Source organism: Neomonachus schauinslandi, chromosome 5, assembly GCF_002201575.2.
Source record: "Neomonachus schauinslandi chromosome 5, ASM220157v2, whole genome shotgun sequence".
NCBI lineage: Eukaryota > Metazoa > Chordata > Mammalia > Carnivora > Phocidae > Neomonachus > Neomonachus schauinslandi.
In genome coordinates, this window is record NC_058407.1 from 149,510,726 (window position 1) to 149,535,194 (window position 24,469).

General features: G+C 41.6%; 1 protein-coding gene across 8 annotated transcripts; it reads right to left on the reverse strand.

The window, feature by feature from the left end:
* Positions 1–858: 858 nt before the first annotated feature.
* Positions 859–16,961, reverse strand: CEP20 (centrosomal protein 20). Of its 8 annotated transcripts, none has more exons than XM_021698312.1 (5): positions 16,905–16,961; positions 13,632–13,829; positions 11,507–11,591; positions 6,935–7,071; positions 859–2,562 (listed from the first exon to the last, which is right to left on the reverse strand). In XM_021698312.1, exons 1-5 carry the CDS (start codon positions 16,930–16,932, stop codon positions 2,486–2,488), a joined length of 525 nt encoding a protein of 174 aa, XP_021553987.1. In that variant the 5' UTR covers positions 16,933–16,961; the 3' UTR covers positions 859–2,485. The 8 variants fall into 8 exon arrangements, with proteins under 8 accessions (XP_021553987.1, XP_044771567.1, XP_021553992.1 ...); XM_021698315.2 differs by having other exon boundaries at positions 2,485–2,562; positions 6,904–7,071; positions 16,905–16,951; XM_021698313.2 differs by having other exon boundaries at positions 2,505–2,562; positions 6,900–7,071; positions 16,905–16,951.
* Between the last annotated feature and the right edge of the window lie 7,508 nt (positions 16,962–24,469).

Below are 24,469 nucleotides of genomic sequence, written 5' to 3' on the forward strand. Positions count from 1 at the left end.
AGGCATGTGAGTCATATACAATTGCATTCTTGCACATAATTATAAAGCAATCAGTTTACTCTGTGCAAACATACATGCTAAGCTAAATTTATCATCTTCAAACACCACCTCTGCTCCTGCTGGGTTTTTAGACTGCCCAGGTTTTATATTTCCACTTTTCCTAAACCCCTCTTCAGTCTCAATTCACATCCTATTTTTCTGTAAGTCCAAATCTTCTCCTAAAACTTCTATTTCTGGAAGAGAACTTCTCCCAACAACCCCATGAAAACCACCAGCAATGATGTACTGATGTAGTTTATGAGGTATGTGAATAGTTCAATGGGTCCTCTGTATTTCTATTTGTCTTGTCTTTCCCTCAGTTTTTTTTTTAAATGTCTCAGGCCATGCAGCACCTTTTTCAACAACTGGCTTATAAATTGACACCGTTCAAAAATCCTGAGTATAAAAATTTCTAGAGCAGATTTTTCAACCTAAGTTCCTTTGAGGAAATCATAAAAATCTCAATTTCGAAAATAGGTGGTTTTTCTCCTTTGCAAATAGAAAAACATACTACTAAATATGCTTTTTCAAACCCCTAAGTGGCCCCCCAGGTTACAATGCTGTCCCCCTGGAGACTGACACCATCAGCCTCCTGGATGAAGACTTAAGTGTTGCAGGGTGATGTGGCTGATGCCAGGGGCCCACACACCAGGAAATTTCCCCTCCCTCCACCTCACACTATACCCTCCAACAACTAGGCCGCTGGAGATCCTGAAGGCAGGCCTGGGGAGCCACCTCCAACATTCTTCCTGTCCTGGTGCCCACCTCTTGGTGACAGAAGAGTCATAGGAACACCCTTTGCACAAAGGCGAGTTGAATTAACTGTTTTTTATTAAGTAATACATTGAAAGTATAAAAGTTGCCTAGGTACAAACAAGTTACACAATAATGCATACAAACACACTATGGACTACATGTGACAATTCTGTTTAGCAATAACCAAAATTATAAACTCCAGCATTTTTTCTTAATCTAGTCCTGCATGATTATAATTTCTGAGGTAAACTTAGCGTCCACTGCCAACATCCTTGGATGTAAACCAAGTCCTCTGAGAAGAATACAGATACTTATATTCTCACATACAATACAGTGGAATTCATAATTGTTATCAGATACTACAGATTTGATTTGAAAAATGGAAATGAGCCCTTACAGTACGTCTACATCTCTTCTGTAATCCTAGCTCATCAACAGGGCCGCTCAAACTCCTCTCACTTGTAAAGTATGGCTTAAGGGGATTTCTTTAATAATACTCTGCATTCAGATAAAAACTCTTGGTTCATCAAGAATTTACACCAAATATACACTCAAAAGTTTCAAAAGACAGCACAGAATCGACACTCTGAAGAGAATGCCAATTTAGCCACCTACAGCCCTTCTCACTTGCCCTGTGGAAAACATTCAAGTTAAATGCTGTCGGTATGTGGGCACCCAGGCAGTTTTGCCGAATACACTTTATACTTCTGCCAATCATGTGCTATTAACACGGCTGCTGTCAGTGCCATCATCTGGAGACTCCACGTTATAAAAATGTCTTAGTAAATATCAAAACAGCATTTTAGAGATAGCACAGGAAGAGCTCTTACCATTTTTCTATCCCAAGAATAAAAAATTGACATGCAGTGAGTCCAGAAAAGTAGGGACTGGCTCTTTTAGAGCTCATCTTGTGATTGCATCACTGAAGGCCACATGGAGGTTAAACAATGCCATCTTTTAAGAGGTGCTTTCTGGTATTTCTCCTAAAGCCTGTCTCTTCATGCTGATTCCACATTCTTTATATAATAAAATAAACTCTTTGTTTTACTTACAGCAAAATTAAAAGAATTATTTCCCCCTCTACCTTTTAATTAAATCTTCCAGTAGGAGCCAAAATGGTCTAAGGAAAGAAAAAGCACATTGTTACCTAGTTTAAAAGTTCAAATTTAGATAGAAATTCAGATATTTAAACTGAATTATAAATGGTTATCTGAAAAACCGCTAATCATAAACAAAAAACCAAACTTCATAGGAATTAAATTTTTCTGGCTTTAATGTTCTTTTAAGTATTTTTTAGAAATGTAAATGAATTTTTCTACAAATCCACATAATTCCAGCCTGAAGGAAATTTAATTAATGTAGGCTTGTTAAAGAGCAGAGCATATGGCTATAAAGACCTGAATTTTATTTATTTTTTTAAGAATAACGGGGTACTAAAAAATCCTTCCAGTGCTCACAAATTTAAAAACCTTTAAAATACTTTCTAAAAACAATGTATTTTCTTTCTAGTCAAATCCAGGAAGCTAGATGACAGAGTTAGCCTTTATTCACAATTGTAGTAAAATAGGAAGGCTAAATGTTTTGCAGAAACTCAAATTTCTACAAAGGACAAATGTTAGTGATGTATGTTGGTTACGTTGGGAGAATAAATATGTCAATTTTAAGACAAAAGGTGCCCCAAATGGAAATGTCATCTCTTCACTGCTTGAGAAACGAGAGGCTCTTCAGTGTTAGCACTATTCCCCTTCTCCGTTCTTCGGTGGTCATCTGAAATGAACAGAAACCAATGTCAGTACTTATCCCAAGTCAAAGTAGGAAGTGTGCAGACATACCTACACGTATTTTTGGATGTTATGGATTTAATATTGTAGGAGTTCTTTAGGTGGCTTAGGACAATGAAATAAACTCACCATTTTAAAAACATTATTGAAGAAGTCAGAAACATTTAGTACTAAAGACTCACTGTCAAGTGTTTTTAAGGCAACAGAGAGCACCGTGGAGTAAACCCATGTGTAAGGAGCAGTTACAAACTTCTCTTACACGATATGTAAGGAATGGAATGAGAGAAAGGACAGGGTATTCAATTAACATTTTGAGGGATGCCAAAGTTCTTCAACTAAAAACAAAAACAAAAAACAAACCACCTTCAAATAGAAATGCCTCTCAGCAGCACCCTCTTGTGGCAAGAAAAAACTAGCAGAGTTTACATTTTCCTACCCACATCAGAAAATACCCAAGAAATCGTAGAAAATGTTCTTCAGCCGAAGACGCAACAATAAAGCTCCGTGAGAGTTCAGAAGAGCCCAGAGCCCCTGTGACCACCCCCTGTGCTCTGGGGATCGAAGGGGTCCTAGTCACTTCTGCTGAATTTTTGTCATGGGGAGAAAGGGGTAGAAGGCAGAAGTGCCTTGGATTAAAAGAACCTGAAGAGACTTAATATCCAAACGCAACAAAAATGCAAGGTGAAGACTAAATTCTGAGAAACCGTGAAAAACTGAAAATATTCCCTGGACACTTTTACACTGGAAAAACCCATTTTTATGATTTTGATGACAGGAGAAAAAGAATACAAATTTAGACAGTTGTTAGAAACATGCAATTTTAGCACCAAAAACACATCCTGGATTTTCTAATTCTAAAGACAACCTGATTCTACACCCAGGCCTGCTAGTCCCTGGCAGCTCTGATCGTCCTCATAAAGACTGGAGACTGCAGGTCTGGATCACGGAGGACTATCTCCCTTGTTTTTAGGCAGCTTTGCTGGACAGAACAAAATTAACAATATCCTGAGGCCACAGACATTTTAGGTTTTCTAGGAAAGCATTACTAAGAAGTATGTGATTCATGCACTTCACCGATGTGCAATAAAGTTGCACTACTAATGATTTTCTCTGTTACAAAATATCTGGTCTTTTACTTATAGCTAGAACCTACTTTGCCTCCAGTGTCTCAAGCACTGACATCAGCAGCCCTAATGAACTGGTTACCATCCCAGAGGCAAGTGTGTCTACACTGTTCATTTTTTCCAGCTCTTTGGGAGCTGTGATAAAAGTGCTTTGGTGTTGGCATGCTTTAGACTTGTGTTCACACCCAAGACAATTTCATCTTAGTGTGTTATAACTCAGTTAGATGAGCTTCTGTAGAGATCAGGTACTGTAATCTGAGTAATATTTTACTATTTTCATAACCTTTCCATGTTGTCAAAATAAAACATGTTTCTATCAAACAGTAAGCTAGAACTGAGAAAGTGGACGCTGAAAGTAAATGCTGACATGTGTTACTGGGACAAAATGCCATTTGTGGCTGCTAATGCTTCACAAATCATTGCACAAAGAGTTCACCGTTATCAAGAAAAGTTTTGACGGTCAAGAAAAATAATTTGCAAAATCCCTGTTCTTCTATTAGCTCAGCCATCCTCCTCACCTCTGAGCCTGCCCGGAGCTTTCCACAGAACACGCACCCAAAGCTCTACTGACTTGAACTGGATTCTCTGATGTCTCTAGAGGCCCCAAAGCAACTAGTGCGCCCTCTCTCCCACGCACACACACACCCACGCTCCAGCCCTCCCACCTCCACGGTGTAAAGCTACCACTAGCTATTCTACCCACATCTCAAAAGAACAGAACTGGGTTAAGAAATACTCTGTTACTTGTAACTTGGCTATTAGTCATTAGCCATGAATGAGATGGATTATAGAAAGCTTACAAGCCATGCAATGACATGGATGGAGCTAGAGAGTATCATGCCAAGCGAAATAAGTCAGAGAAAGACAAACACCAATGACGTCACTCATATGTGGAATTTAAGAAACAAAACAAATGAACAAAGGAAGAAAAAAGACAAACCAAAAAAACACTCTTAACTCTAGAGAACACACTAATGGATTACCAGGCGATAGGGATTAAGGAGGGGACTTGTGATGAGCACTGGGGTGTTGTATGGAAGTGCTGAATTGCTATATTGTACACCTGAAAATAAATAAATAAAAATAAAAAGCTTGTAAGCCAGAAAAGTGACTTCTCAAGAGGTTATTTTTGCTTATGGGACTGAAACTACCCCTGTCATGGGTTTGCTGTGTTAGCAGGTGTCCACGTGTACAGTATCCCCTGGTGGCAATTAAATAGAGAAACTGGTATTAGCATATATTCTTGGTAGGTAAAGCCTTTTTGGAGGGGAATTAGACAACATCTACTACATTTTTTAATATGCATATGCTTTGAACCAGCAACTGTACTTCTAGGCATCCACATAAGAGAAATACTTACGTGGACAAAGAAGTAATTCTACATTACAATACGGTAAACTTAAAAACAAAGAAGTCCATCAGTAAGGGATGATTAGCAATGCTATGCAATACTACACAAAGTTAAGAATGAGGTCGAAGCAGATCTACACATATTGACAAACAAGGGAAGACAAAGCAAATCTCAGGATAACATGTCGAATAGCAGTACATATAAATTTACATGCACAGAAATGAGTCCAGAAGGAGACCCCCCCCCCCCCCCGCCCAAGCTGCTAATAGGGACCTTCCATGGAAGGGATGGAGATTGGGGAGTTAGGGAGAGACAAGAGGGAAGAGAGTCAAGAGAATTTTACGTTGTATTATATGAATGCTTAGAGATTTACTTGCCTACTTGTGTGTTTTGTTTTGCTTTTTTTTTTCGTTTTGCTTTTTAAGTACTTGTCAAATAGTAGCCACTAATGACAGTTCCTTACCAAGCCCTGAAAAGGGAACTAGGAAAACTTTACATTCTTTAAGTGGAAAAGTGTACAGGAATGGCACTCGGAGATGCTGATTCTGCTAAAAATGATCAGCTGTAGGCTTTAGAGGAGTCACTTAACCTCTCAGTACTGGTTTTCTCAACTGTAAAGTAAGGAGGTGGGGGTGATTTCCTTTTCAATGGTCCACCAGCTCAGCGTTCTAAGATACATAGATGAGTAACTCCTAGTGAAATCAGAAATAACCCACAAAAGTAACCTTGCTTCACAAATACTTCATTTTCAGATCTTAGGAGACACAACAAATATTTAACGGCATCACTACTGCTCACAGCAGTCTATGAAAACTACGAAAGACAATTTGTATTTTAGATGTTTCCTAGAAGTTTATTTCAACATTCAAGATTTAGATTTGTTCTGCTGATCTGCTGCCTGAGCCCCACCTCTGACTGTCCTTAGAAAGAGATCAATTCTACCAAGGTTGCAAAGAAGGAGCTATAAGCCGTTCAGTTCAGATGATCACACTGAGATCCTATTGCCGATGTGATCACAACTGAAAGCTCATTTAAAGAGTGAACATTCTGAAAGAAATAGGGGCTATTCTCCTAGGAATATGTTATCCGTAGGTAACGATCAGTCTTTCACCAACGGTATCCTAAAAATGCAAAGAATACAGACACCTGTGACTTCTCTATCTGTATTCAGCAATCTTGCCTTTCTTCAGTCTTGGAGGTGAAAAAAAAAGTGATGATTTGATAAAAATCTATTTATTGAGTATGCCAATGATCTAAGCTGTCCCAAATACAAATCTATGTGAAAATCAGGTTTTTCCATACTTTGGCATAGAAACAATATCTAAGAATTTTGTCCAGTCATTCCCCCATCCCCTCAAAATTCTCTTTCCAAACACCATTTTGTTTTTTGGAGGATAAGTAACACAGACTCAAATTATATTAGATGTAAGTAGAATTAAACTATGACTCAAAAGCTCAGGAAAAACTATTCCTGAGAGACAAAAAAAATTTTTTTTTAAAATTTTATTTGAGAGAGAGAGAGCACAAGCAGGGGGAGAAGCAAGCAGAGGCGGAGGGAGAAGCAGGCTCCCAGCTGAGCAGAGAGACCCACATGGGGCTCAATCCCAGGACCCTGGGATCATGACCTGAGCCGAAGGCACTCGCTTAACCGACTGAGCCACCCAGGTGACCTGAGAGAAAAATATTTAAGAAGAAAAAAATACTCGGGGCACCTGGCTGGCTCAGTCAGTGGAGCATGTGACTCTTGATCTCGGGGTTGTGAGTCTGAGTCCCACGATGGGTGTGGAGATTCCTTAAAAATAAAATCTTTAAAAAAATTTAAAAAACAAAAGAAGAAAAAATACTTGCTGACAGCTAAATGGTGAATCCCAGGAAATTCATACCCCTTTGCTTTCTTCTGCTAGGTTGTTCGCCAAGATTTGGGTTTGGAGGCTGAAGTGAAGACCCTCTCAGAAATGGATTTTGGAGGTCATCCTTAGTTCCACGCAAGAAATGAGCTAAAATTCCATATAAAAGAGGTCTGTAGCAGGAAGAAAAGCAAAATCAATTAAAATTGCAGATAGAGGAAAAGCTTAAAATCTCTCTTCTTTAAGGCAGCCTCTGCCACCAAAACAGCCAGGTAATTCTCCAGACTTAAAAGAAAGAAGATGCACAGTTACTATCCAAACTGCAAACTATTCATGCTTTTCTAAATTTAAGAGTACCATTTAACTCGAAAGACAATTTAAAAACCCAGAGAACCCATGTTAACAACTTAAACATCATCTAAACTGAAATACAAGGTCAATCCATCAGTACACAGGAATTCCGCCTTTCAAGTCCAGTTGAGATTTCCCAGTGCCTAGCACTGTCTGATACACGGTAGGTATTCAGTAAACACTTAACTGGGTGAATAAATCCTTGCCTAAAGAAGGTCATATGGCCCGAAAGCCAGACTGCCTGGGTTCAAATCCTGGCTTCACCACTTGACCTCAACAAGATTCTTAATGTCCCCACCCTGATACATGTTTCTTCCTCTACAAATGAAGATAAGTGTAGCCCTTACCTCCTAGGGTTGCTGTGGACTAAATGAGTTAATAAATACCAAGTGCTTAGGACTGTGCCTGGCACATATTAAATGGTATATAAATGTTAGCTATTCAGGAGTTGAGTAAGAACTAACATTTAATAAGCTATTTTTAGGGAGGGAGGGCAGGTTTAAAAAAAGGCTATTTTTACAGTTTACAAAACACTCTAACCTCTCTCCATTTTTTTTTTTTTAAGATTTACTTATTGGGGCGCCTGGGTGGCTCAGTCGTTAAGTGTCTGCCTTCGGCTCAGGTCATGATCCCAGGGTCCTGGGATCGAGCCCCGCATCGGGCTCCCTGCTCCGCGGGAAGCCTGCTTCTCCCTCTCCCACTCCTCCTGCTTGTGTGCTCTCTCTCTCTCTCTCTGTCAAATAAATAAAACCTTAGAAGAAAAAAAAAAAAAGATTTACTTATTTATTTGACAGAGAGAGACACAGCGAGAGAGGGAACACAAGCGGGGGAGAGGGCGAGGGAGAAGCAGGCCTCCCGCAGCGCAGGGAGCCCGATGCGGGGCTCGATCCCACGACCCTGGGATCATGACCCGAGCGGAAGGCAGACTCTTAACGACTGAGCCACGCAGGCGCCCCAAACCTCTCTCCATTTTATCCTCTCCTTGTGAATGTCCTAATCATCATCCCACCACAGCTCAGGGAATTTGCTGGAGATTCCTCTGTAAGTAAACAAACTTTCTACTTGAACTCCAAGTCCCATATTCTTTTCATGACAATAATCTGCCTGGTGATTTCTATTAGTACCCCGGCACAAAGGGAAGCTACTTGCTGACAATGAAGAGAGGTACAACAGAAATGTTTTCTTCGTTTCTAATCTCATCATTGAAAATACAATTTATCTGATTTTTTCGAGCTATCTATTTATTAGCTGATGTGATAGTTTAAAGTAGGATATTCCTTTCCCTTCAAGAGGTGGAGCCTAACTGCCCTCCCCTGGAGTGTGGGCTCAAGTCATTTCTAGGAACCAAGTAAGGTATTAAGTGACAGCACTGTGCAACTTCCAAGACTAGGTCATAAAGCACTGTGTACCGTGGCTACCTCCGTGCCTTCTCTCTGGGCCACTCTCTCTGGGGGAAGTCAGCTGCCACGTCATGAGGACACCAGAGCTGTCCCAGGGAAAGGTAGCCATGGAAGGAATGGGGGCCTGGTGCAAGCAGCCATGTTGGCGAGCCACACAGAAGGGGATCCTGCAGCCCCAGGCAGCCCTTCAGATGAGGGCCTCCCTGGCTACATTGTAACTGGAATCTCCAGCTCTCGCTGAGCACCAGAACCACCCATAGATTCCAGACCAACCACAGAGAATAAATGATTGTTGTTTCAAGCCACCAAATCCTGGGGCGCTCAGTTATGCAGCAGTAATTAACTGCTTGCATGCCAACTTCTTCAGACCATGGTGAGAGCAGGAAAGTTAAGTTTTTCTATTTAAGATGCCTCAGCTCTTAGGAAAGCATACCTTATATTGTAACTCTTAGATCTAGGAATGTAAGATCCGTCTTTTGTTTAATTTTAAACCCATGTTTCCCAAAGAGCTAATTGGTTCAAGTAGATTTTTAAGTTCGAACAATTTTGTTCTTAAATTAACATCAATGAAGTTTTAAGATTTAAAATTTTTAAGATTCAGATATTTTAAAATGTTATTAGAAAATTGAAAGCTTGCATATTTAATCCACAAATTCATGGATATTAAGATTTTTTTTAAATAAAAGTTTAAAAAAGAATTTTTTTTTTTAAGTTCAGCCTTACCATAACCTTATTTGCAATGGTGAAACACAAAAACTCTGAAAGTGTTCTTCATAAATTTGGCACAAACTCATTTGGTGGCACGGCTTGACCGAACAAAGGCTATTCTAGACTTTATCCTACTTTGTGTGAAAATTCTTAAGTTTTCCTGAAAAATAACAATGTATTTACGGACAGCCACGTTATGCTCAACACTGGCATATATGTATCTAGTATTTGCTTTACTTCTTTCCCCCAGCTTTACTGAGGTATAATTGAGAAATAAAATTGTAAGGTATTTAAAGTGAACATGATGATTTGATATACACACACACACACTGCGAAGGAATTCCCGTCATTGAGTTAAGTAACATACCCATCACCTCACCGATTTACTTTGTGTGTGTTCCTTTCATGGGTGAGAAAACATTTAAGTTCTACTCTCCCAGCAAATTTCAAATATACCATCCATATTACTTTTTAAAATCTGAAAACTTCGCAATGGAGATGTTTTGTTTTGTTGTTTTTACGGACGTGGAGCCCAACACGGGCCTTGAACTCAAGACCTGAGCTGACATTAAGAGTCCGAGGCTTAACCGACTAACCCGCCAGGCAGCCCTACAATGGAAATGTTTCAAACAAAGCAGTAACTGTCTTTTAGAAAGCCCGCTGTTGGCAGTATGAAGGTAAGTCAGGAAAGAAAGTGACTAGAGACAGAAAAGCAGACAGATGGCTTCTGAACAGTACAGAGGCAGAAGTCATGGAGCCCACAGAGTGACTGGTAGAGAGAGGGGAAGGAGCCATAACTGTACATGGACTCTGAGTTTAAGACCCGAATGGCTATATGAGGAACCTACAAGCGGGGTTTAAGGAGGTGAAAATAACACATTTCATTTTTGGACACACCGAGTTTGAGATGCCAGCAGAAATGTGGGTCCGTAATTCAGAGGATCTGTCAGATTTAAAGCAGAGTCACCAGCATGGAGGCATCATTAAAGACTCAGGCATACTTAGAAAAGTGGGTAAGGGGACAGGAAGAAAAGTTTTGTTAAGGACAAAACTTGGAGAGTGCTCACGATTTAAAGGAACCCTAAAGGAGCCAATGAAGAAACTGAGAACACTATTACAGATAGAAAAACCTAGACAGTAAAGGTTCATAAAAGACAAATGACAAAAAAAATGTTTTAAGGGAGAATAGTCACTATTACAAAATGCTACAGAAACTCAAGTAAAACTGAGCTTCTCAAATTGGAAATACAGATATACACCCACTCTTGGTGCCGGGGACTTGGGACAAAGTACAGGATAAAAGTGGCATATGATCCGGGAACATTAATTGTACAAAGATTTGTGGGAGAGTCCAATTTAATTGCTATGTCATTTATAACATTTTTATGGTAAAACAATTATACCATGAAGCAGAAAGAAAAAAATTCAAGAAATTTTTAGAAAGGGAAAACGCTCAAGACTTCAAAGAAATTTCTTGGGGGGGGGCAGGCTGCTTTGAGTGTCCTAGGTACAATTTTTTTTTTTTTTTTTTGCCATTCAGGGATCCTCTGGAAAAAGTTTAAGCAACTTTGAGGTAGGAATAGAACTAAGAAACTACTAGAAAGTGGTCACCCTTCTTTTCAAGAGCATAGTTTCAGTATAAATGGTGAAGGAAGAATTTAATATGCAAAGAAGGCAAAAGAGGGGAGAGTGACAAAATGAAAGCAGATGGTTGGTTTTCACTAAGTTCAGTGGTAAAAACAAGCTGACTGGTTTTTTTGGGAGATCTGAGTATATTCCTAAGTTGAAGTGAAGGAAACAATCAGGAGGAAGAGTTCATCATGAGCAAGAAAACAACTGACAGAGTAAAGCCTCAGAAGAAAAAAAAAGGGATGCATCAAGAAGCCAAGAAGAGTGACCCTTAGTGAGACAGATGCTCAGGCCACTGAAGCCACAGGAATTTTAGCTCCAGGGAGCAGAGGCCTTGTCCCGTTCATTGCTACGCACCTTGGATTCGGTGCAGTGTCAGAGGCATACTCGAACCAAATAAACACCTGCTCAATTAAAATGAAATAAAACCACTACGTGATTACAGCTCCAATACAACAATATCCAAAAACTTCCTTTTAAATTTTTATTTTTAAAAACTTTACTTAAAAAAACTTCTTACATTGTATCATCCTTTGATTCTTCAAATGCATTTAGTTCACGGATGAGAAACTGTCTGTCCAATGGAACTACAGGTTGACCAGATTCTAGAGGAAAAATCATGAGTCTTCATTCATCTAAAAAGCACATATGATTTTGGTAAGAACCACTTACCAGTTATACAGACTTTCCAGATTTTGGAAGAGTGATGATGACACATACCAAGGCAGATCCAATTGTATGTGATTTTATGATTTTCAAAATATCATTTTGTTATATGTATAACTTAACAGAGTTTAACATAAATTCATTTTTTAAATCCCCCAATTTTTGGTTGGGAACATATGTTTCTGCATACTGGACTTCAGTAGTCTTTTTCTGAAGAAGCCTACGAATTAAATACAGGACAGTAACAATATCCATTTGGTGGCAATAACTCTAAAAGTAAAATTAACCCAAATATCAAGTGCTGGCAAGGATACAGGGCAACTGGATACTCTCACCCTTTGCTTTGCTAGTAGGAGAGCAAAATGGTACAACCACTTTGGAAAACAGTTGAGCCATTTCTTATAAAGGTAAGCATGTACTTACCACACATAACCTGCAATCCCACTCTTAGCTCTTTACCCAAGAGAAATGAAAGCTTACATTCACACAAAAACTTGTGGTGAATGTTTACAGCAGCTTGATTGATAATTGCCAAAATATATACACAACTGGCCATCAACTGATAATAGATAAATTGGCACAGCAATACAAAGGAATGCTGATATTCAGTGGGGGGAAAACCAACACAGCTGAATCTGAAATGCATTATGCTAAGTGAAAGGAAACAGACTCAAAAGGCTACATCCTGAATAGGCTCATTTATATGACATTCCGGAAAAGGCAAATGACAGGTACAGAAAAAAACAGATCAGTGGTTGTTAGGGGTTGGGGTAGGTGAAGAAGTTGACTAAAACAGGGCACAGAGAATGTTTTGAGGTGATAAAAATATTCTCTACAGTGATTGTAACTGAGGTGGTAGTTACGCAACTGTATACATTTGGTAAAATCCATAGAACTGTACACTAAAAAAGGAATATTGCATTGTTAATTATACCTTAGTTTTTTAAAAAAGCCAAGACACTTAACATGAAATTTGACTATTATGACTACATTTCATTCTAGGGAAGCCCAGGTCCAAGACTTAATTCATTATATTTTCATAATTTTCTTTTCTGAGTGTTAATAGTATTATACAGCCATCTATAACAAACTGAGGCAAGTGGAGGCTGATTCTGAAGATCCTTAAACCACTGAAACTCACCAGTCTTTATTCAGTTAAGATATGTGCTTAACATTAAAGATATAGAATGTTAATTTTAAAAAATCTATTAAATGGAAAAGTTCCAACATCACCAAGAATTCATTCTCTCTTCCAAAATCTACTTCATGGTTTCTTTTTTTTGATGAGGCATGAAATAGTCTTAAAGCACAGATTAAACCTTAAACAAAGCAATCCTTCCAATCCCATTTCTCCCCCAAGCCCAGAGGAAAGTCTATCCTGATTAATGTGCATTCTTTTCAGTTATTTACTTACTTTCTTCAGAAATAAAATATACGAGATAGATATCTCTTTAACAGCCCACCTCCTCCCCCCAACACCACTTCTCTCCCTCCTATCATTACAGTGAGTTTGGAGTTTACCTTCCCAATCCTTTTTAAGTAGGTTCCAGGCCAAGCGCAGAGCCCAACTCAGGGCTCAAACCCAAGGCCCTGAGATCAAGACCTGAGCTGAGATCAAGAGTTGTATGCTTAACTGACTGAGCCTCTGAAACTGTATTTTTAAAGCATCTACACAGAAAAAAGCTGGCAGCAAACAAGATAAAATGTAAACAACTTTTTATTTAGTATCAGGAAATACAGATGATTTTTCAAAGTATGCACCTAGTTTAAGTGTTTAGGTATTTATTTTCCCCTACAATACAATAAGCCCCATGAGAACGTATTCAAGCTATGGAAAGAGCCCAGGAGCTTTTTACGTCCCAGGCACCTGGATGACACCATGTGGTAATGGAATTAGATTTTCAGCCTAAATATTTTCTGAGAAGTGAGGGAAGGGAAAAAGCAGATTTTGTTTCAGGCAAGTAATAATAACCTCTTACCTGATATGAGGACAGATGCTGTGTACTTATATTTGTTGAACTCCAGATACTCCCGAATTAGTTCATTAATTAGAAGGTTTTCATGAGACAATGATGGTCGGGGTTCGCTTTCATCATCTAGGGCATTGAAAACTTCAGCTCGGATCCTTGCTTTTAAATGCCCTAATACTCCCCTTTTCTCCAACGTGTCCTTTAAAACTGTTAAACATAAAACATTAATGCTTCAATTACAGATTAAATTTGGTCATTCTTAGGCATACTTTGAAGAAAAATGTTTAAAAGGTAAATGGCCTAGTAGCCATTGTTTTTATCTAAACAATGTGCTGAATGGAAGTTATCCGATTAGCATCATGTTTGTAATAAAAAATAAAGTTCTCAAGTTGCAATGATTTGCTGTTTTAATATATTTAAGCAAATTCAAGTTTCTCTTTCCAGCATCATCACCGTGGGAAGCTATAGTCTGGTATGCATCTTCAGGGAGGGAGGAAAAGGGAATGCAGAATTATCCTTGGCTTATTGGGGCCTGAAATTTCCCGTCTCCTATATTTTCAAGAGCATTTACCACTGCAGATAGGTCTGTGTCACTAAAAACCTCTGGTCTAGAAAGATGGTTAAAGATAACAAGTACATCCCATAAAAGGAAGGAATTTGTTGTCTTTTTTGATAAAAACCTCTGATACCCAGATAACCGCTGGGGAGTGGCCCATTCTGAACAAAAAGGTGTTTCTTTGGGTTTTGTTTGTTTTTTAAAGACACTTATGAGTTAACTTCCTTAAAAAAACAGGATTTTGAAATTGTAAGCCTAGACAGGAATCTAACACGTAGCTATATCATTGCCATCTTAAAGAATCAGGGATATATATGCTGAATGTAATCTAACTTCTTCTTGATGAGCAAAGGTCCTATTACAATATCGGTTGTGATAATGAGATTTAACCATAAATACCAGTATGGACACTGAGGGGCATAGAGCTGAACTGGCATCATTCCTTGCAGTGGTCTGGAACCTCTTTTTTCACATTGTCCCTAATGGCTAAATAACAAACCCAGACAATCAACACATCTCATGCACAGTGCCTAGAACATAGTAAGAGCTCAATAAATGCTACCTGGGAGCATTATAATACAGTGCTGAATACTATTGGTGTAATAAACATAGTTTAATACTGTACAGTGCCCTGCCAAAGGCACCAAATAACTACACCAAAATAAAGAAAAATTAATAAATGGAGCCCAAGGAGCTCATCCATGTAGGCATAAACATAAAATCCCTTTAAGCTTTAAGATACAACAACAAAAACCTGGGTGATATGATTACAGAGACACAATGTAGACTGAACTTTAACCTTTCTCGTCCCTTGTTTTTAAATCATCCCCTCAACCTTTTTGGCAGGTATGCAAGTACAGTTATCACCCAATCAGACTTTGTAATAGGCCCATGAAAGGAAGGTCCAGTCTTATCATATTCTTGGGATCATAACCAAACCCCGGTTCTCTAATTCCACCTTTGGAAATTAGATGGAAGAGATTTTTTTCCCTGGCCAGGATCCTGTCTCAAATACTCTCAATTAGCACACAGCACAGCCTCAAACTCAGCAGAGAAGTGAGTATTAATGACGCTGGAGTTAGGAAGCCTATCCTTTCTCATCACCAGCTCATGCCTCAGCTGCCCTCTCCAACATAATGAGTTCTACCTCTCAAAGGCAGAACCAAGTGAGGTGGGAAAATGTGAAAATGTTTTAATAAGGTAAAAGCCCAGGGGCACCTGGATGGCTCTGTGGGTTAAGGACTGACTCCTGATTTTGGCTCAGCACTAGGCTCCAGAGTGGGCATGGAGCCTACTCAAGATTCTCTTTCTCCCTCCGCCCCTCCCCAATTACCCCAAGGTGTGTGTGGCGGGGGCGGGGGGGGGGGGGGGGGGAATGAAAGCCCATACAATGTAAGATAATTGAGCGGTTGAGCGGAAATACATTTTCTCTGAACACAAAGCATATTCAGAACTGGGGAATGCAGAAAAAACAAAGGGATACATCTGCATAGGACATTCCTAATCCCCAGTTATATTTTCTTTTCAGGTTCCATACCATTTTGCCCTTCCTTTAATTATGCTTAAAAATCTGTACCGTAACAACTTCTTCAGAAAGAAGTTCTTAACCTGGCCTAATATCCCAAAGTATCTTTAAATCCTCTGAAGCTGATGCAGTATTACATGTGTTCTGTATTTCATGCAGGGAGGGTGCTCAGATTCACCTGAAAGTCTGTTCTTGTGGATAAAGGCATGCCTTTTTTATGACTGTTCATCATCAGCCCAGTGCCCCAAATACACATTTGTATCAATGCTTACTGAATCCTATTCTCAAAGGGATTCAACCCTTCTCTGCCAGATCTTTAAGAATTACTGATTTAGAGTGCAAGGTCCCTGAAAACTGGAACTGGTTTTATTAATCAGGTAGCAGTATCACCCAGTGTTTAAGACCTGGAATTCAGGTACAGCATATCCAGGTTCTCACGCACTGCCTCCTTCTAGCTAAGTTACTTTGGGCGAGCTATTTCACCTCTCTGCATCGCAATTTCCCAATCTATGAAATGGGGCATAAGGTTGTCACATAGACTATTAGGTGACACAGGGACTGGGCAGTGTCTGACATTTAAGGCTCACTTGCAACTATAAATACATTATTTGCCTGGATATCTGCGTCAAAACCACCGGGCACAAGCGTTACCCGTTTCATGACTCGCACCTTTGTGGAACTGAGTGAAAAACACAGGAGAATGGCCAAGTCAGGAAACTTTTCTACCTCCAGGTTTTCCCAATGGAGATCGGGACCTACCCCACTGGTTGTTATAAGGATTCCGTAAAACAAGTAAGCAAATGGTTTAGGGGTTGCACCTAACCCCAATAATGGATGTGGGTATTGTAATCATCAGTCCCAAATGAAAGCTGCGGCCCAAAGCCTCGGCTCGAGCGGGGTCCGACAAATGCGCCAGAGGCCCAACGTGCAGGACTAGAGACCTCTCAGGACCCTGCGGGTCCTGTAGCTCCTCTTCCAGCTCACAGCTGATTCCAAAACTGCCCCTGTGCGACCCCTTCCCTCACCCAGGGCCCCGGCGAAGCGGCCGCCACACCAGCCGGACGCTCTGCGAGCCCTGACGCCTCAGAACGACCCCCGAAAAGGCTGGTTCTGTGTTCCGCGCGCCCTCCTTTCGTTGCATCCCTTTCACAGGCGGAAGGCCAGACGCGTCTCACCCGGAAAACTTCCCACTCGCACTCACCAGCCTTCAGCTCGGCGACAGTCGCCATTTTTCAACCGCCGTCAGGGGCGCGCCTCGCCGTGCGCACGCGCAGCTCCGCCCCGCTATGCGGCGTGGTCTATAGCCAATAGGCGTGCCTCTCTCGCGGCGCTCGGTCCCGCCCCTTTCAGTTTTCGCTCTCCCGGGTTGGGTGGGTGGTGATAGTCCGGAGGGACCTCACCAATCAGCGAGCCCTCTAGGTGCTGCGGGAGGAGGGAGGAGGAACCGGGACTGAGACAGATTAGAGCCCTCACCTGTGGGTGCTGCCGTCAAGTTAGTGCTTATTAATCCTTCCATGATCTGCCCACTGCTCATCTCTGCAGCCTCAGGGACTAATTGTCAATGGTTACCATGTATTAAGCCTGTGGTTCTCAAACTTGAGCGTGCCTCAGAAGACTTGTTAAAACAGATCGCGGAGCCCCACCGCTGGGATTTCCGATTTAGTCAATCCAGGGTGAGATCCGAGAACTACATTTCTAACAAGTTCTCCGGGGATGCTGGTGCTGCTGTTCTGGGGATCACACCTTGACACTGTCCTAAATGCTTTACACACGTTGGCTCATTGATTTCTCTATTATGTCTCCCATGTTACAGAGGAGGAAACTGAGTCTTTTATGACTGATGAGGCTTAACCAAGATCATCAGCAGATGGTGGAAGTGAGATTTGAATCCAGGCAGGCCTCTTAATAATGGGTAGTCTAATGGCACTTAATAATGGGTAGTGCACCTAAGGAGTCCAAAAGCTATTTGTGAATAATTGAGGAACTTTAGAATAAACTCTACCATCCCAAGGAAATGAAGAAGAAAGAACATGGGAATAATCTAACCAAAGCTGAGTGTGAGATTCTGTGCTTGCATTTATGAATCCAGTTCGGTGATTCCTCCCATTGCCAGAAGACCAACACCTGTGACCTAGATGCTAGAACAGTGCCCTTTAAACTGCTAGTCTTAACCCGTAGTAGGTTTTGAAATCTATTTATCAGTGGCTCCCAATGAATGTATTTTCAATGAAATGGGATGGAACAAATAGAAAACAAGTATTGGGGTTTTGGGGGGAACTTTTGTTTTGAGTATGAACGTGTGTCCTGATTCTTGGTGTATTTCTCAAAGTGGGTAGCAGTGAAAAAAAAGTTTGAAAGCCATTGTAACCTAGAGGAGTCCATTCCCATTCCAAAGTAGATTAATTCTGACCTTGTGGAACACAGATCTGTTCTGTAAACTTAGAAAGGCCCTATTCTGTCACACTTCCCTATTCTGTAAAACCCACAGAGCCTGAATTCCTGACCAACATCTTAAGAGATTTATAAGGATTAACCAAATTCCATAGGTAAAATGTTTGAGCTCCTCAGAGAAAAGCACTCCTGGATATATTGATGAGGAACTAAGAGAGAGGCAAATAATAATGTGATTGATTGATTAATGGTGGTAATCATACAATAACATCCTTTAGCACTCTGTGTGTGATAGGCATGGCTCTAACGCTTTACTTCAAGTCCTCACCAACAACTCACACAGCAATCATCTAATACACAGTGTTGGTGAGGATGTAGGGAAATGGGCATTGCCATTCCCAGCTGGTATGTGTGTATATTGGCCCCACCTTCTCGGAAGGCTATTTGGCAATATCTAATCAACCTTTCACAACCCTACCTATGACCCACCAATTCTAGTTCTAAGAATGTATCTTATGGCTACACCCACATCTAATCACCAAGGATATATACATAAGAATATTCACTGTAGTGCTGTTTATAGTAGACAAAATCTATATGTGCCTGTCAGAATGGCCGAAAGAAAAACAAGTGACAATGACAATATCAGAGGCTGGTGAGTATGCATTCATTGCTGGTAGGAAAACAAAGAAATCGGTTTGGCTAGTGCTGATGAAGCCAAGCATATACTCACCATAAAACTCAGTAATCCCACTCCTAGGTGTTTACCCAGGAGAAATAAAAACTTCTCTCTACACAAAGCCAGTATGAAATAGTAGCGGATTTATTCATAATTGTCCCACCTGGAAATGACCTAATGTTTTCCAACTGGTGAATGGATATAAATTAGCTGTAGTGTATGTCTGTACCATGGGATAATAAAGGCTCAATAATAAAAAGGAGCTGGCCACTGATACATGCAACAATGTGCATGAATCTCAAATGCATTGTGCTTGGTGAAAGAAACAAGACTCAAAAAGCTACATCCTGTAGGATTCCACTTATGTAACATTTTGGAAAAGGCAAAGTCCCTTTGGAAAAGGTATGGAAAGCTCATCAGTGGTTGCCAGGGGCTGGGATAATGAAGGGGACTGTCCATAAGGATGCACTAGGACAATTTTTGGAGTCATGGAACTGTTCTACATCTTGGTTGTGACTACACAATTGTACGCATGGATCAAAATGCATAGAGCTGCCCAGTTGGAAGAATGAACTTTATTGCATGGATATCTCAATCAACCTGACTTTTTCAAAGTTCCCAGAAATACCAATATTGTCAGTAGAGAAACTGGTAAAGTAAATTAAGGTACAGTCATAAATGAAACATGATCATTTGAAAGAAGAGTGAGTTCTAAACATATACATATGTAATTATCAGCAATATGCATAGATAGAAATTTTTAAAAGCGTAGTCCAGTAGACAGTATGCGGTATGTCACCAATGGTTCAGAGAAAGGAAAAATACTGAGTATTTGTTTGCCTACACATGGGATGCCTCTGGAAAGATACACAAAAAAGTAAAGCAAAAATTGTCCCTGAGAAGGAGGACTGGATGACTACAGGGTGATGGTCAGAGAGACTTCTGTCTTAATCCATAGACTAATTTTGATTTAAATTTTGATTTAATTATGTGTATGCATTACTGTGCATAACCAGGTATGTGCAGGGGTAACCTGTTCACGCCTCCTCTTGACTGCATTAAGTACCTTAACATACTCAAGTCTGGAAAATGTAAGAGATTTAATACCTCCTTTGACCGAGGGGAGCAAGTGGATAATCCATGTCTCGGGTGGACATTCCTTATTCATTCATTCATTCATTCATTCATTCATTCATAGCACAGGCAGGGGGAGGGGCAGAGAGAGAGGGAGAATCTCAAGCAGACTCTGTGCTGAGTGTGGAGCCGACACAGGGCTCAATCTCACGACCCTGAGATCATGACCTGAGCTGAAATCAAGAGTGGGACACTTAACCGACTGAGCTACCCAGGCGCCCCTTGGGTGGACATTTCTGAGACATATTCTACATAGTTCCTTAGGGGATCTCTACTGGGATAGCCCGGGCAGTAAACATCCCCATAACCCACTACTGCATTGGCTTCACCCCCTTCAGTATCCCCACTCCAGTTTCCCAGAATTCTTCCCAAAATAAACTATTTGCAAACCAGCCCTCGACTCAGATTCTGCTTTTTGGGGTTAAACCAAGCTAGGGCAATGACCTTCCTATTTATATATAGAAAGTCCATGCAGAGTCCCTGCATGATGCCTCTTTACTGCAGTCAGTTTTCTGACACAAGATCATGGCAACTGATCATTTCAAGTGGAGTAAATGGCTGCTTATGAGCTTCATGGAATCTGAATCATGAGGTCTTATGATGACAAGATGAGAATTTTATCGTTGTGTCTCACTTTTTATTTCATTGTTAGGCGATATTGTAAGCCAATGCAGATCATGGAACTGGTATGTACACAGAGCATTCTGAGCAAGGCAGGGAAAGACACCCGAAATGTCTCCTTCAACCACAGAAACTTGTTTCGATGTTTTAATAATACAGGTTCAGGTGCTGGCGTATGGGACCGCTGCCTGTTTCTGGAAATGGAAGTCTTACTAGAACGCAGCCCTGCCTGTTTTCTATGCATAGACTGCGCTTGTTTTCATGCTGTAAGAGCTGAGTAGTTCCAACAGAGACCATATGTCCACAAGCTTAAAAATATTGAATCTGGCTCTTCAAGAAAAAGTTTGCTGACTCCTGACTCCTTGTACTGTAATTTTTCCAGGAAAAGGGTATACAATTTAACAGATAAACCATTACTGGGGGGTGCCTGGGTGGCTCAGTCGGTTGAGTGTCCAACTCCTGATCTCAGCTCTAGGTCTTGATCTAAGAGTCCTAAGTTCGAGCCCCATGTTGGGCTCTGCGCTGGGGGTGAAGCCTACTTTAAAAAAAAAAAAAAAAGCAATAAATAAATAAAAAAACAGATCAACCATTATGATTCTCTGAGCAATAGCCAGTAATAAGAAACGTGACACCTGACACTTAGGAAGCCCTTACGATGTGTGTGTTATTTCTTGTCATCCTAAAAACAACTGAGAGGCAAGTTGTATCAATCATCCTTGTTTATTATACAGAGAAACTGGTGTTTGGAGAGTTTACATGACTTCCGAGCACTTGGCAAAGTCAGAACTGGACCCCAAGTCCAGTGACCCCTACATAGCTATTTTTGGTGAAGTGAGAAACACCTCTCCCTCTCCCTCCTCCTCCCTCCTCTCCCTCCTCCTCCCTCCTCCTCCCTCCTCTCCCTCCTCCTCCCTCCTCTCCCTCCCTCTCTTGCTGCTGGGCCTTGGCACATGTCCATCCCTCAGCCCAGAAATTTCCTCCTCTTCCTCCCTAGTTGACTCCTGCTCCTTTGTCAGGTCTCAGTTTATACCCTGGCTCTTCCTAAAACTTCCCTGGCCAGATTAGGCTCCTTTTCTCAGATCTATTTTGGGAGGTGGGAGGGGCTGAGAAAAGGGATGGGTATGGAGACAAGAGAAGGCTTCCAAGTAGAGATGCACCACACCCATGCCCCTGGCCCTCCCACCCCGAAACCCAGGGTCATGCCCCCTCCTTGGGGGCAGACCACTTCCGGTGCCCGAGCCATGTTAGGGTCTAAAGGTCCAGCCTCCTTACCCCAGATTGGGACAATTCTTTGGGATCTCCTCGACTTCAGAGCTTCCTGAGGGGGTAGGTCGAGGCCTTTTTTTTCAGCTTCCTCCTCCCCTCCCCCAAGACCCCTCTCTAGATGTTGACCCCAGTGGCCCTCTCGAACAAATGCCCACAGTCAGCTTCCCAAGGAACCCATGACTCAATCCCGGAGACCAGTAATAAGTCTGGTGGCCTCTGGTCCCCTGCCTGCTCCACTTCCCCAGGTTCTCGAGGGTGACTCATCACTCAGCAATTCCAGAGCAGAGGGCGTTCCCTGCACTGCACCTGGAGGGCGGCAGGAACGTTGAGCAAAGTCAGCCTCAGACGGTTCCAGAACTCCCCCACCCTCCACCACCGCCATGACAATGCTGCCCACATGCACTGGGCTGCAATTCTATTTCACGCCTGGTGCCCACACGGATTGCCTTGCAGGACAAAGACCTTGCTTATCGTGATCATCTCTGACACACATATCTGTAGAATGACCAAATGAATGAAGGGCTACCAGGCAGCTCATCTCACAGATGAAACGGACATTCAGAGAATTAACCGGCCCCAAGCAAGTAGACAGTGTGGTAGAGCTGGGATTATACCGCCGTCCTGCTCTCCAGTGACTGAGAAAATGCAACCCACGGAAATTACAGGTTCCAGCTTCTGAACTGTGGCATAGACATGGTTCTCACATTGGAACATTGATGCGTGGGAGGTTTTAATGTGGAATTTTTTGTGTGCGGGGGAGGGGGGAGTTGGGGAAGGCAGTGGATAGTAATGTCAGCCCTTTGGAGGAAGTAAAATGGATTTGCCGGGTAAAATGAGAATGCCACTTTCTAAAGGTCTTTTTCAGAGGGATGAGCTATACATTTATTCAATGCCTTGTTTACAAAAAGGATTAGGGATTAAGGAATTCTTGAGGTAACTCTTGCTGAAATATGTTTTATTAGAGGAACCCAACTGGACAAAGTTCAGTTCAAATGAGTCAAGTGTCTTACCAAGACTTAGTCACCTCCCTCCTAGTAGGCATTCCTTTTCTTAGGACCTGCAGCAAGAGGTTGTAAAGATTAGGAATAAAAAAGATCTGTAGATGGAATTTTACAAACTGGAGACAACTACATTATAGAAACAGTATCTCCTCGTCAGATAAGTCAAGGCAACTTTTGAAAATATGACATGCCTCCACATTGGCCATTCATGGCCCCTAAGAGTATGGCAACCAAATCCAAACCATTGATTCAAAGGGATGGGTCGGAATCCCAGGGAATTCAAATTCTTTCTGCATTTGTTAAGGGAGAAATAGCTTCTGTCTTTATTTGTAATATCGTTGCACTGAGCACATTCCAAAAAATAGGAGTGGCTGTTGTTTTTCACACATCCCTATCCTAGGTACTGTGTGAAGCATTTTGCATGCGCCATTTAGCTTATTCCCAGGAAGTAGTTGCTATTGTTATCCTGGTTTAAGGGTGAGAAGGAGAATGGAAGGCTCAGGGGGGCAAAGTGACCTGCCCAAGTTCAGACAGCTGGGCGGAGACTCGGCGCCTTCACAGTCTGATGCCACCTCCAAGGTTTTCCATCTCATTTGCCCAGCAAGTGGACAGATTATTTGATATTCCACTTGAACTGGGCAAATCTATAATGCGTGGTTGCTTCAATGAACTCACAGATCCATACAAGAAGGACTTTTTCATGCTGGAAAAGAATGTAGGATAGTATTGATGCCCTCCCCCAAAATCTCTTCCAGTTTTCCAAATTTTTGTCGCAGGTAAGACTTCTCTTTCCTCTTCGACCTCCAATCGTTATGAGAATATACACGCTAAACCCAAAGGACAGAAGGGTCAAGCACTTGGCTTAAGGTCACATAGGGGATGGGTGGCAGAGCCAGGCTTGAACCCAGCCAGGCAAGCTGATGTCTGGGTGGGTCACCGCTGCTGCCCTGGCTCTTGATGACGTTCATTACAAACACATCCTTGGCCCCTTGCTGCTTTGACTTTCCTACCTATGACACCACTGCAGGGTCCTGGTTATCTGCTCAGCTTCACTGTCACTCAGAAGTGGGTGTGAATGCTGACAAGTTATGTATGCCTCAAGCATGAAGCCGAAGGAAGGCAGAAAAGGTCTGTACCAGCCCCTGCTTCGTCTTGGCTAGCTCCTGCCTTGTGGGCTCATCATTCTGAAGACTCTTCTTGTTCCCAAGCAGGGTGATGCATGTGTCGGGACAGAAATGCTTGACTTCCGGAGTCCATTATTCTAGGATTTTTTTCTAAACTATCAAGGCTGTCAATGGAGAAATACATCAGTAGAACGTGAGTGTCCAAGTAGGAGAGGGGCCCTCCGGTGATCCTAATCTTCCTGCCCATCTGTGTCCCACAAAGCCGACTCCACCTGCTTTCCATCTACTTCGACATCAGCCACGTGGTTCTCGAACACTGTGGGTACATACACCTTTGGGGACTGGTTCTTGCTAAAGACACTGCACAGAGCTTACTGGTCAATGAGGAGGACAGAATTAGTCAAATATTTCATTACACACTGAGATAGGAGCTATAATAAATACAGAGACAACAGGGACCCTGCCCTACACTGAGGAGGAGGCTGGGGGAAGCTTCCATATCAGCATCAGCATCTATTCTTCTGTAACAAAACTATCCTCAAACCTAGTG

What these genes read in the sequence shown, in the direction of transcription:
- CEP20 (XM_021698312.1), bottom strand. Translation starts at nt 16,932, where the DNA reads ATGGCGACTGTCGCCGAGCTGAAGGCTG. An exon ending in GAATCAAAGGATGATACAAT is followed by an intron (nt 7,072 to 11,506) that starts GTAAGAAGTTTT and finishes TTCCTGCTACAG; the next exon opens with ACCTCTTTTATATGGAATTT. An exon ending in TAGCAGAAGAAAGCAAAGGG is followed by an intron (nt 2,563 to 6,934) that starts GTATGAATTTCC and finishes TGTTCATTTCAG; the next exon opens with ATGACCACCGAAGAACGGAG.